This window comes from Gallinula chloropus, assembly GCF_964237585.1.
Source record: "Gallinula chloropus genome assembly, chromosome: 15".
Taxonomy (NCBI): Eukaryota; Metazoa; Chordata; class Aves; order Gruiformes; family Rallidae; genus Gallinula; species Gallinula chloropus.
The window spans coordinates 14,138,512-14,152,201 of record NC_140100.1 but is presented as its reverse complement, the minus strand read 5'-3'; the positions used below and the strand labels follow the sequence as shown (position 1 = coordinate 14,152,201).

The window sequence follows — 13,690 nt, the reverse complement described above, 5'->3', positions numbered from 1 at the left end:
CTGGTGAGGCTGCACCTCGAGTGCTGGGTCCAGTTCTGGGCTCCTCACCATCAGAAGGACATTGAGGTCCTGGAGCAAGTCCAGAGAAGGGCAACCAGGCTGGGGAAGGGGCTGGAGGGCAAATCCTCTGAGGAGCAGCTGAGGGAGCTGGGGGTGTTCAGCCTGGAGGAGGCTGAGGGGAGACCTTCTCCCCACCTCCCCTGCCAGGAGAGTGCAGAGAGGTGGGCGATGGTCTCTTCAGCCAGGGGACAGGAGCTGGGACAAGGGGCAATGGGCTCAAGCTGTGCCAGGGCAGGGTCAGAGCAGATGGGAGGGAAAAGTTCTTCCCTGGCAGAGTTGTCAGGGCCTGGCCCAGGCTGCCCAGGGAGGGGCTGAGTCCCCTTCCCTGGGTGTGTTTAACAGACGGTGAGATGAGGTGCTCAGGGATCTGGTTTAGCTCAGGATGGGAACGGTTGGACTGGATGATCTTAAAGGTCTTTCCCAACCTGGTGATTCTGTGATTCTGCCTTCTTGTTCAGAGCATGACATCATTTTCACAGCTACCCTTAGTTGATTAATTACAGTTGTACAGAAGAAGATGGACCACTAAAGTACCTTTAATTCTTTGTTTTTCACTTTGGATATATATCATGGTAACAGTTGACTTTCTCTGTCCAACAAAATTTGATGATTAAAAGGAATCATTAGACATTTCAAAGATGGGAAACAGAGAGTGGGTCACCACCTATGACCTGACATGTAAACATACAACTTCTAGTGAAAATGGCTTGTTTTCATTGTGAAAATTAAGCTTAACCAATTTTTTTAAATAGATATGACATTAGATATCTTAACTGTATGAAAGTCATATAAGGATGTGGCTTTGAAAAACTGCAGAAAATTATACATTAAATCATGGAAACCTTGGAACTATGGCATGTATTCAGATGTAATGGATTTATATCTTCTATTATTAAGGAATAATGATTTATATCTCTCCTTGAAATATAGTTAAGGAAAAATCATCAAATAAAATATATTTGAATTTAAAATATCCCTGAAAATTTTGTAATTATGTATTTTAGGTTAGTTTTCTGAGGAAACAGAGCATAGGTTATTGCACTGCCTGCCTGTCACTCTCAACAACAAAAAAATTATACAGGTGTTGAAGAATGAACTAATAAATTCCTGCAAACTTTGAGGAAATTGCCAGCTAAGTAAAGAGGATTATTTCAGTTGAGAGGGACTTCCAGAGGTCACTGGATCCATCCCTGCTCAGAGAAAGACTGGGGTTACTTGGAGGTATCTGTCACTTTGTGGAAAGAAAAGCCATGAAAGCCCAGGGTTACTGCAGGGTATCGAGGGTTAGAAAATACATTTATAGGATGGGAAACTTCATCCATCCTACTACTTGTGCAACAAGTTGTTACAGTTAAATACATACGTTGGAGCCAAGCAAATTACCAATTTTTCCATCGAATTTTGTGCCTTTAACAACATTTTCCCCAGTTGCTTTCCTGTCTTGTGTTGCATTTTTGACTCTCTAGGTACAAAGCAAGTCCAGCAGCACTAGCAATGAGGTCAAGAGTCAGAAGGACCATGAACAAGAGAACAGAGATCTTCTGGCAAGGAGGAGAATATTTTAGCTCCCTCTTGTCACTGTAGCACCAAGCATCTCCGGTCAGGATATGGGGAGAAGAAGCAAAACTGTGAGAGAGCAGAAGAGACTACCAGTGTGGGGAAGGCATCCTGGTACGGGCTGGTGTAACTGTGGGAATGGTCCCACAAGTGCAAACTCAATGTCACCAGGCAGTTTGGTGCTGGCACAAAGGCACGTTTGCCTCAGTGTATGTTCATCCAGAAACAGGGTAGAAGCAGCTGCACAAGTGACAACCCCAGTTTTGCTGGTTATGTGCATGTCTATGAAGGGTGGGTGCTGATGTAATTGTCCTTCTGTCATTACATGGCTATAAAGCTCCTTAATTACAGATGTGGCCACCTGCACACATCACAGAGCACTGCAAGTGGTGCTGGAAGTAAGTGTAGAAATTGGCCAGGGGGACGACATCTCTGAAGCTGAAACCAGGGCAGCAAATGCAGCCAAGTGAAAAGCAAGATTCCTGAAGCAGGGAGTAAATAAGCTGGGTGGCAGAAACACTCCTGGTCCAGCTGACTGTAACATGGGGCAGAGGAAGGACTAAGCATCCTCCTCCTTTCTTCCAGCTCAGTTGTCTGGGGTTCCCTCCCAGTTCTCCCCGGGGTGGCCATCGGACCCTGCTGGAGAGTATCCCACTTCAGGATCCTCAGGAGCAGCAGGGCAGCAGCAGGGCAGCAGGGCAGGGTGAGCCTCCCTGGCTCCCCCACACTCAGGATCACTCACCCAGAGGGCAGAAACAAAGTGGAGACACAGGGCTCAGCTCTGGTTCCTGAAGACTCAGCCTCACACATAGGCAGGCAAATGCCAGCGAGTGTTTTAAAAATTAACAGGCTGACTTGGATTTATGTTTAAATTTCAGGGAGGCTCCAGAGCAGGTCAGCCTCAGAAATGAAGCCCACTTCTTGAATGGCGTTTTAAAGATGACAGCACCTCTTTAACTTCAGCTCTCACTGTGATGACCAGCGTGGAGGGAACGCATCTGGTCAGACAGGGCTACCGACCCACAGGGTAAGCAGCAAGGGATCTCTCCTTTGCTCAATCATCCAGGATCGTGACCTGAAGGGTGAAATCCTCTGCTTGGGTGCAGCTTCACCAGATTCCCCAGTGTTTTCTGTGGGCACACAGGCCAAGAACAACTGGATTAGTTGACAGGATAGAGACAAACCTAGACAAGGTTCAGTAAGTGGGTGCAGGAAATCACAGAATGCCAGGGGTTGGAAGGGACCTGGAGAGCCCATGGGGTCCAACCCCCTGCCAAAGCAGCTCCCCAGCTCATATTGCACAGGGCGGCGTCCAGACGGGGCTGGAATCTCTCCAGAGATGGAGACTCCACACCCCCTGGGCAGCCTGTCCCAGGGCTCCCTCACTCTCCCTGGGGAAAAGTTCTTCCCTGTGTTGGTGCGGAAATGAATGAGTGGGAAAGGAAGGACAAGGACAAAAGCAACAGCAACGGTTCCATAGGCTGCATTCAGCACATTCCCATTCAGGATTTTTGTTGTTGGTTTTGTAAGTATCAGTAGCCCTTGCAATGGGTTCTGCCATCAGAATTTGGAAGGAATTCCAAGGAATTTGCCTAGGGCGGATGGGAACCACTTGCAGAAGGACTTGTCAAGGATAAGTTGTGCAATACAGAAATAGAAGGAAAAATTAATAAAATGGAAGGGATTTCCAGAAGAGTTGGATAAATGAGCGATTGGTCATCAGTGCTGGAGCACAGGTGGGGTGAAGCATGGGCAGAGTCTCCTTCTCTGGAGATATTCCAGCCCCATCTGGACGCCGCCCTGTGCAATATGAGCTGGGGAGCTGCTTTGGCAGGGGGTTGGACCCCATGGGCTCTCCAGGTCCCTTCCAACCCCCGGGATTCTGTGAGTCTGTGGTATGACTGGGTGGTTGTACAAAACATGGCCATCCTCTCCTTCATCCTGTACTGCAGAAAGGTGAAGGGCAAGAAGTTTCAGGCAATGGGCCAGAAACATTCAGCAGAAATATTCCTCATGGAGCTGGGATAAAAGGTTAGCATGTGTTGAGATCTGTACTTCACCTTAGGGTTGGCAATTGGTAAGATTTCCATTTCCTACCTAGAAACAATCAAATCACAGTGCTGATGGTATAAAATGCCCACTATTTAATGTTTTCAGAGATGCATTTGAGATTATTATACACACATACTTTAAAAACGATTCCCTCTGAAATAAAAGTACCTGAATCAATTTTCAATAGATGTTTTTTTACTACTCACAGTTATTTTCACACAACAGAGATGACATATTTTCCAAAAGATTTCAGGGTACTTCAGTTCCTGTTGTAGCTGGACTCTGAAAAGATAAACTTCACTTAAATTTGAAATATACAGAAATAGTGGGTGTGTGTATATGATTGCAATACCATGTCTTCACAAACCGAGGATACCTTGTTCCTGTGTCCAGTCACTGACAGGAAAATTCCTCCTCCTCTTCCCTATTGCCCTTCCCACAGCAAGGGGATTATAAAGATGTGTTTTCATGACTTCTGCTCCTCTGAAACAGGAGAACTCAACAATTTTTGAAAATGAACTGCCTTAAAATAAAGCCCAGAGAAGTTTTTGTATACAAAATAATGGTTCATGATGACATCAGCTTACGGTTAACTTCAGGGATTCCTTCATTCTTTGCAGTAGTGAAATTGTTTTCCTTGCCCACAAACCCAGCGTCTGTGGCTGGAGAATCAGGTAATAACCCGTTGCCACCTTCTTGTTGTGACATACTGGTTCATCCAGTACTGGGGATCAGTCACAGAGGGAGGATGGAGGGATGAGTTGAAACCCGTGTATGATTTAGGACATTGGAATGGAAGTCATTAGGAAAGAGCAATTGTTCTGGCAGGTAATTATAGACTGGCAGTGGGGAATACAAAGCTTAGGACTTTAAGAAACTAAAGATACATGCATGTATCTCTCTCTGAACCACTGTCCTAATCCCCTTGTGTTTAGCAGATTTGCCAGGTTTTTGCCTGGGTCAGTAGCAACAAACCTTTTCCCGGTTTGTAAATAGTTTTTATTTAAACAGCTTTTGAGAATTGAGAGGAACCACAGGGAAAGCCAGGATCTACTTTTCAGAATGGAAACTATCAAATCTTTTCAAAAGCTGATTTCCCCACCAATAGCCTCAACTTCCCTTATTTTTTCTCTTTTTAGCCCTAGACTTTTATTATTTAAGGCAGTGCTTCACACTTACCCCTCCTGCCGACTCCTATGCTGCTAAGGGCCAGCCAGAGCCTGGACAGGCTGGTCTCATCCCCCAGGTAGTTTTTGATGTGTTTATTTTATAAACTAGAAAACAACAAACCCCCTTTCACTTCACTTAACCACTCGCAGTCAGATCAGTGCCGATCAGGTACATTTTCAGGTCCTTGGAGAGGCACAATTTTGCATGTCCTGAGCCCTTCCCTTCACAGACCATTCTCGCTGACAGTGTTGCCCAGGATCAGGAAGGAAACACTGTGCTGTTTACAGCCACTCTCCACAGCCTCCCAACTACTCTCATCCCTTTTATTCCTTCTTCACTCTAGCTCTGAACTGGGTGGGCCACGTGTTATTTATTCACCTCCACCCCTGCCTTTTCTTTTCCTCAGAGGAAAAGACAGGTCTCTTCCCTGGGATGGGCTGCATCCTCCACACAAGACTCACGAAAACCAGCGTTATCCAGGGGAGGAATAGTCTTGTTTACAGATGTATCTTTTTCCCCACAACACAAACGTGTCCTTCACCCACCTGCCCATGCCTTACAGAGGCGGCGGCCCGGGGACAGGGGGCAGCGGCGTGCCCTATCAAGCCCCAAGCAGGGCCCGCCTCACACGCGGCGCCCCCCGCCCGGCCGTACCCTGGCTCCCGAGCCTGAGCACGGCGCTGGGAAGGGCCCCCACCGAGCCCCACACCCAGACACCCAGATCGGCCCGGGTACAAGGCGGGAAGCGTGCCTGCAGCGGGCACAGAAGCACCCAGGGCCCACACGCAGCACGGCGGGTGTCCCGGGCCCGACCCGCAGCCCCCGGCAGGCCCCGCGGCGGGGGAGCGCGAGGCCGAGCGGTGGCGATGGACGCGAGGGCTGCTCGCCGGTGAGGCGCGGGCGGCCCGGCGTCCCCGCAAGGCGAGCGTAGGGCGTGGCCCCGGGCCTCCCGGTTCCGTCAGGTGGAGCCGGAGCCTCCGCTCCAGCGGCCGAATAGGGCCCAACACCTCGGCCGGCGACCAGCAACGCTCGCGCGGGGCTCCTCGGCGGCGGCCGCAGCGTCTGCGTACCGCGCGCAGGTGGCGGCGGCCTGTGGGGAGGCCGCGCCGACGCCTGAACCCGGCCCCTGTGGCCCCGCCTCTCGGGCCTCCTGTGGCGGCAGCAGTAGCTGCTGTTCCCGGGGCGGCCGCGGCGCTGCCTCCCCTTCCCCGGCTGGCTGGGCTGCCCCTCATGCGGATGTGACATTTCACGGCGTTTACCGCAGCCGCCATTTTGAGACAGAGAGCGCTGGCGGCGGCGGAGAGGCACCAGCGCGCCGGGGCACAGGCAACGGGGGCGGCCCGGGGGCCGGGAGCAGCGAGGCGGGCGTCGGCCAGCGGCTGTGCTGGGGCGCTGGGGGGGGCGGGAGGGCAGAGGAGGGGCCCCGCGGCGCCTCCCCGACTTCGCAGCGCCGGGGACACCTCGCCGGGGGAGGGGGAAGCGCCGGACCCTGCCGCCGGGCCCTGACTCCTGGTCTCCCGTTCCCCCCTCCCCCTCCTCCCGGTCCCCTCCCCTCCGGCCCCCGGGGAAGCCGCCACCCCCGGCCGGTCCCTCCTCCCCACCCCTTCCCCCGACCGGGTGCCGCCGCCGAGATTGGGCGAATAGCGAGCAAATACGTGCGCGTCTCACTGCCTCCGCCGGCTGCCCGCTCCCTGCCCGACGGAGCCCAGCCGCAGCCCCCCGAGGCGGGTGCCCAGTCCCGGCCGCTGCCCAGGCCCCGCCGCTCCTCCGCCCCTTCCCCTCCCGACACAGGCCTGCAGCCCCCAGCGGGAAAGGCCCAGGCCGCCGCCGCCGCCGAGCCCGAACCCCAGCCCGACATGAACCACCATCAGCAGCAGCCGCAGCACCAGAAGCCCGGGGAGCAGCAGCTGAGCGAGCCCGAGGACATGGAGATGGAAGGTAAACCCGAGGCCGGGCATGGCTCCGTCCCCTCAACTCTGAGGAGTTTTCCCCCTCGCCTCGCTGCCTCCTCTCCGTGCGCCGCGTCCCTCACGGGGAGCTCCCGTCCTCCCTCCGCGGTAAACGCGCCTGGCCCTCTCCTCCTGGGCGAGCGGGGCTGGTCGGCCGCCGCTCGCCGTCCCGTGTCCGGCCAGTCCAGGCAGCCGGGCTTCCCCTTCCCGGGGCACCGGGAGCACTGCCCAGTGGTGTTTCGGCGGGAGTGGGGAAAGTTGCGGCCGTGAGGAGCGATGCGGAGCCGGGGGAGGTGGCCCGGGGAGGATGGGGGTGGGGTGGGGGGGCTCTGCAGGAATTTGCATCGTGGAGGGGGAGGGTGTGGGGGAAGCGCTGCTACAAAAGGGGACCCGCTCCCCCGGGGCGAGGCGTGAGGCTGCGAGCCCGGACCTTCGGCCTGGCGGAACCTGCCAGAGGGAGGTGAGCCGGAGAGGGGCGCGGCAGGGGCGCACAGCCGCGCCCCGAGGGCGCCCGGCCGGGGGAGGGGACCGGGGTCAGTCTGGAAGTACTTGTGATTTCGAGGGGGGAGGGCTTGGCATTCCTGGGGGGGGGGAAGGGGACGCGACTGCCCCGGGGGGCTGCCAGGCCCCCGGGCGGTGAACGGTGTGCTGCGGGGCTTGGCCCGGCGCCGGCGTCCCCCCGCTCCCGCTGGCGGGGTGGGCGGTGGGTTTCAGCCCTGCCCGGGGCCGTGCGGGGTGGCGCGGCGGCTCGGCCGCTCATTGTATGCAGCCAGCCACGCTGCTCGCCATTTTTAATTAACCCTCTTCTGAGGGTTATTTACAGAAACCGCTGCCGGCCGGGCCTAGCGCGGGGTCGGCGGGCTGCTCTGGCCATGTGTAGCGCCTGCACAGCCCTCGGCCCCGATCCTGCACCGTCATGCAGTTGCGCTGGTTTCATAAAGGAGGCACTACGTTTTCAGGCTTGTTCCCTTCTCCCGTCCGGTGTCGTCTCCAGTGGTGCCTTTTTTTTTTTTTCCCCTCTTCTTCATTGTGTTGTTATTTTTACACACCCTCTCCCCTTTGAACGTCACCTTCCGTGTGAATTGAAGGATGTAAAATTATTTTTAGGTATATGTACGGCAGGATTTTGTTCCCTGAGGAAGGGCAGCCACAGTGTGCTGCTCTTGATGGTGGTATTTGACTTGGAGGTCAAAAACACCAGCTACATAAATATCGTTAGCAATGCCTGGCTGTGAAGATGCCAGTTCTGTTATGACCGTTTTAATCAGCAGTGTCATAAATATTTGCTAACACAAGATATTTTGGTTGGAAACGTGTCACTTGATGTAGTAAAATGTACCTATCTGCTCAATAATAGCCACTGAAATCAGGAGAAGCAAAGGTGTTTCAGTGGAAGTTTGTCACAGTGACTGTGAGATTACATTTCGAGATTAGAAGGTCATTACATAAAGCCTTGCCTTCCTAAACATAAATATTGAATAAAATAATAAAATAATTGCTAGAACTTAGTTGCTGTCGGAGCAACTGCTTTTGGTTTTCTGGTAGAAAAATCTCTGAACTGGTGTTTATAGACTGTGTGACAAGTATGTGCAAGGAGGTGATTTAAAATGTACCTCATATTTGTTTGCATGCACACAAATATAAACATCTTGTGGCTTGTATTTTCCAGCAGATTGTTTGATAGCCTTTAGCAATCTACTTTTTCTCAGTATCCTTTTCAAGTCCTTTAGAAGATTGACTGTATTTAATGTTTTTCTTTTGATTTTTATGGGCTTGATGTTTTACCATGATGCACACACTGTGAAATGCTGAACTTTTTAATGTGGTTTAAAGGTGTCCTGAACTATTCTGGATTTCATCCCCTCTGTTAGTGGGGACACAGGAGTCCAAAATACATGCAGAAGTCCTTTTGGTGGCTGCAGAAATCTTATGCTGGTAGCCACCTCCATTGGAGGGGTGAGGAAAGACTGTATATCAACATAGTGACATGGAGAATACAGGGATATCTCAGAAATGTATTTGAGATCTATTAGGCTGCACACAGCTGACTGGTGATATTAGGAACTTGATAATCTGTGAGAGTTTACAGAACTACCTGTTTATATAGAAAGAAAAGCAAAAAAATTTAACCTTTGGAGATCTTTTTGCAATACTGCTTTTCCTTGAGGAATGCGTTAAATTTACAAGACTGCAGTGATCAGATTATTGCTAACTTTTATTAAAAGCTGAAGTGATGGATATACATTCATTTAGCATGTAAACTAATGTTCATCATCTTAATGTATGGCTGTGCTTTCTTGAGAGAGATATTTTAAAGCAGTGAGGAAAATAATAACATGTAGTTAGCTTAATTTTAACATGCACTGAAGAGTCTTGGATGCCATTCTTCAGTGAATGATCATGTTAGATTTAGGAGGCATGTGAAGAATGCACAGTGGAAAATTGCACATCTTCATTTTGAATTACATGAAGGTTCACTTATTCTGTGTACAGCTATACTAGATGAACAATTTTTGAAGAGTGAAGTAACTTTCAGATGTAGTAACGAAAGTGTGTGATTAAATTTGTTGGCATCAATTCAGATATGGTATTTTGAGTGTCTGCTCTCATATCCCTGTTTTTCTCCATACCCTTTCCCTTATGACTAATTTACTCATCTTTGGTGACCTTATGGACACTGTGTAAACACAAGTGGTACTGGACAGGGCTGTCATACTTCACGAGGGGGAAGACATTCCCTACAGAGCAAAATTAATCTCTGCATCATGAAGGACAGAAGCAATGACAGCCTTGGTAAGGGGCAGGTACCCGCTCAGGTGTGGTGCAGGTTTACCTATTTGCAGTATTTAGCTAGACCTTTGTTGTGTTACAGCTCACTTCTTTGTCTGTTTAGCTTTCTGTTACATGTGGATGTTGTTTGTAATCAGCTTTAGCCTCACTGGGGCTTGGCAGTAGTGATAGGTAGACAGAGAAACTTTAGATTTATGAGAACTGCCCGAAGAGGTTGTGTACCCTTGGCTGAAGGCAACTGCTTCCCAAGCTGAGGATGCAGTTGGACAAACCCAGGGTTTGCTGCTGCTCACTTTCATCTCATGTGCCATGCCTGTGACTGGGAAATGCTCAGAATTTAAAATAAAAGGTGGGGTTTTAAAATGTAGCTCCATTTAGTGTTGTATGAATGTGGGGAAGGTTTGGCATTGGGATGGGAAGGAACAAGAAGGGCTGCTTGAGGTGGTGTGGATGCTGGCAACCGTCGGGCAAAACTCTGTCACTAGTCGTGTGTGCACCCCTGGTCTGTGGCCACGTAAACGTGTGTGATTCTGGCTTGGGGCAGAAACAGCATGGGAGTGTCCACCTGAGTTGTTGGCACCTGAGTTTTGGGTAAATTGACACTTTGGGGTGGTGACTAGTAAATTATTCTGTAGAAATTCTGAAGTGTTTACTAACTTAGTGGAAAAAATAAAGAATAGCTTTCCTGTACTGCAGGTGTAGGATATGTAGGTTGCTTTACCCTGCAAAGAATTGTGTCTGTTTAGTTGCTAGTGAGCTGCTCTATACAATGTAATTGAATCCAAGTACTGATAATGTTATATACTTCCAGTGTGATGTCCTTTCACAAAGGTGTCTGAGCTTCCAAGGCTTAGTACAAAGCTACAGTTACATATTTTATCAAGTTCTTTCATGGAAAGTCATGCTTGAGACTGACAGAATTTCCTGGGCTGCTTGACCCACTGCATGATACTGGTCTCAACCTTGTAACTTGGGTTTTTTTTTACTGTCATCTGAATGCTTGCTTCCCCTTCATTAGAATTCTCAATTCCTGGCATTTTAATATCATTTGCATACATAACACAGTGTTTGTTTCTTTTTTTTGCCCACTTCCATGCCTTTCTCCTGAAAGCCTGTATCCCTCCTCTTCCCGTAGCTCCTTTGCTGTCTCCTCTATTGCTTCTGGCCAAGTGGTGATAACGTGAGGCTGTGTGAGAGGAGAGTGTGCAGACTAAATTCATCATTCAGCTGTGGGTATCTGCTGCTTCCTATGTTCTTCCTGCACGTTTCTCTGGCCTTGATCTTTTCCTTGAAATAGATGATGCTGATGTGAGGGGAGATGAAAACACTGATGCAGCAGGCAACAAGCAAAATTAAGTTAATTCTGAGGTTATATCTAGAGCGAAGAACCAGGCCTCTTACTCCTAGTGATGTCATGTTTAGTACCTCTTGAAACCCGGTGCTTGGCCTTTGGAGAACACTCTGCATTGTGTCAGTCTCAGCTGCTTGGTGCTAACAGAGAAAGTGGCATCAGTGACTTGAAGAGTAGTAGAGTTTCTTCTGTGCGTGATTTGGGTGCTCAGTTGGGTCATCAGGTTTAGTAAACATTCTGTGCAGGAGAAGTGGAAGTAGTAGAATAGTGGAAAATATGTGTAAAATTCAGAGGGCTGTGCAGAGTGAGCTGTGTGCATCCAACCCCCACTTACTCCACTCCGCTTGTTCTGTGCTATGGAATTCAGAAGTAAAATCTACTAGGTTGTTACACTAAGTAAAGTAGCAAGTTGGTTGTATAGAAGTGATATAAGCACAAACTTTAAAAAATGAGATGGTGGTAGTTGTTTGAGACTGAATTGGTTTCATTACTGCAGCGTAATTTATCACCAGAAAATCTAAACAGTGTATCCAGCATGTAGCAGTTAAACCAGTTCAGCCAGTATATCATGCATGACATCACTCTATATTTGGAGTAAGGGTGAAAATGAACTGGTTTAGAGCTTGTGAAGCACCCAATTTTTCTTAAATGATAATAAAATTAAAATAGGGCATTGTTTACTTTGGTTTGTGCTCTGAGGTGTCTCAGATCAGTTGCTTTAACTTTGTGTCTGGTGGCTGTAAAATGATGATTGTGAAGGAGCGAGGTCTTGGGTGGCTGGCGATTCGAGGCACTTGTAATCCATAGCAAGTGTGCTTTTTCCTCTCAGATACATGTGTGTATTAACACATATATAAATCCATTGGGTGCTAATTTGACATTACAGGATTAACAATTATTACACAGCGTCTTGCAAGCAGAATGGGGGCTGGAGCCTGGTTATCTTCTTTGACAAGTTTTTAAATATGCAGTACTGTTTTCTGAATATTTTTTGTTGTTGTTGGTCACTTAAGATTATGTATTTTGTTCCCACAGTTTTAGGGTTTTTCTTTGATACATTAGCAAAGAGTATAAGTGTTCCTAACCAGCTGTAGCATAATGCATCTGGGCACAGAGCTTTGCAGGCTCAGACTTACCACATTTTAATATTTCTGCTAAATGTTTTTTCCCATCTTGGCTGACTGATAGTAGTAAAACAAGTTTAGAAACATTCAATGGAGTTTGAATGACTTGCCAGCAAAATGGAATGGTCAACTTGCATATAATGTTTTATTCTGACTTGTAGGCTGAGATTTTGTCAACTGGAAATTAGTAGACTGATTTTGGAAATACTGAAGCTGTACTGAATATTTGCAGTTTGGGGAAGACAGTGTTGGTCTTTTGCCATAGTGCCTAGGAATCTTTGGGAGTCTCTTAAGGATATAAAAGCATTTGAAGACTGTTTGGTATTGGACTTGATATGCATCTAGAATAACATAGTTTGATTGTTCAGTGCAACAACATGTGCATATTTATTAAGAAAAATATCTTTAAAATATTGGCATTAAATGGTAAACTTTGATAAAACTAAAATCCTGTGATGTAATCAATATTTCAGTTTCTCTTTTTAATTCCTGCTTGTCAGCTGCTTTAAACATTACTGAAATAGGTAATTCCTGACCTGTTTAATAGGAAGATCTAAGCAGCCCTGTCATGCTTTATAGCATCAGACATCTTGGGAGAACAGGACTTTCAGAGCCTGCAGACCTGGAGTTCTCCCTCACTGCAGCTGTAAAGCAAGCTCCAGTGTGATGCCTCTTGGAGCTGGCGTGCCAGGAGCATCCTGTTTAAACTGGAGAAGAGAAAACCTTAGTACCTCAGCTCATTCTTGGGTCTGTGCTAGTATGTGGAGATAACTACTGTTCCAGGCACCCTGAAGAATTGGGGTGTTCCACATGGAAACTAGTGCCTTGACTTAGACTCCAAAGCTATTTCAGAGGAAGGTGATGTGGATAGTGAACTGAAACATCCTATGAAAAGAAAGTTTAAAATAAATTAAAACCAAATAATAGTCTGTTTGCTGTGCTGGAGTGTTTTTCAGCCTTGGAGAGGCGATGGGGCTTGTTTATTTTTAATAAAACATAACTCTGATATGAAATACCACAAAAGTGCTGGAAAACAGAACTTGGGGTCTTTATGTTGTTAATGTTAAGGAGTTGAATGCACTCCACTAGATCTTTGTTTAAGTGCAGAGATCTGTGAAGATCCTGAAGGTCTTTTTCTAACGTCGCTGGTAACTGCGACGGAACTTTGGAAGTTTGGTGAAAGGGTGAGGCTGCAAATGCCTGTTAACTTGGTGAAGGTTTTAAATTCCAAATACATCTTAGTGGGTTAATAATCTTACTGTTAAATAGATCAGGGATCAGTGGTGTAAATTTGTTTCATGAAATGGCTAATTGGTGAATTAAAAGGCTACAGACTTTAAATTTGTAGTAAGTGTTTTAGTAAATGAGTTGATACATAAAATAAAGAGAAGGGCAGTTGTATTTTTGAGTAAAGAGATTTTCCAGTATAAGATCAGCATGTTATTTTGTGATTAGAAAGGAAATTCTTGTAAAACTTGATTCTGAACCATTAAAGTGGTGGATAAATTGTGGACTGTGCTTTCAAGTGTAGGCCATGCACTAGCTGCATGTGAGTGGTCTGTGCTCACACATGGTGGCCCATGCCCATGGCTTGGGGATGCTCTGCAACCTGGGGGAAAATCTGACCTTCCACATGA

At 48.2% G+C, this 13,690-nt stretch overlaps 1 protein-coding gene across 1 annotated transcript in view; it reads left to right on the top strand.

Moving 5' to 3' along the window:
- Window positions 1–6,695: 6,695 nt before the first annotated feature.
- USP7 (ubiquitin specific peptidase 7) overlaps window positions 6,696–13,690 on the top strand; it is a gene marked incomplete at both ends in the record, with an annotated part of 69,152 nt that continues 62,157 nt past the window's right edge. The window contains one exon of the mRNA XM_084270964.1: window positions 6,696–6,777. Coding sequence (XP_084127090.1) covers window positions 6,696–6,777 — 82 coding nt within the window. The remainder of the gene's footprint in view (window positions 6,778–13,690) is intronic.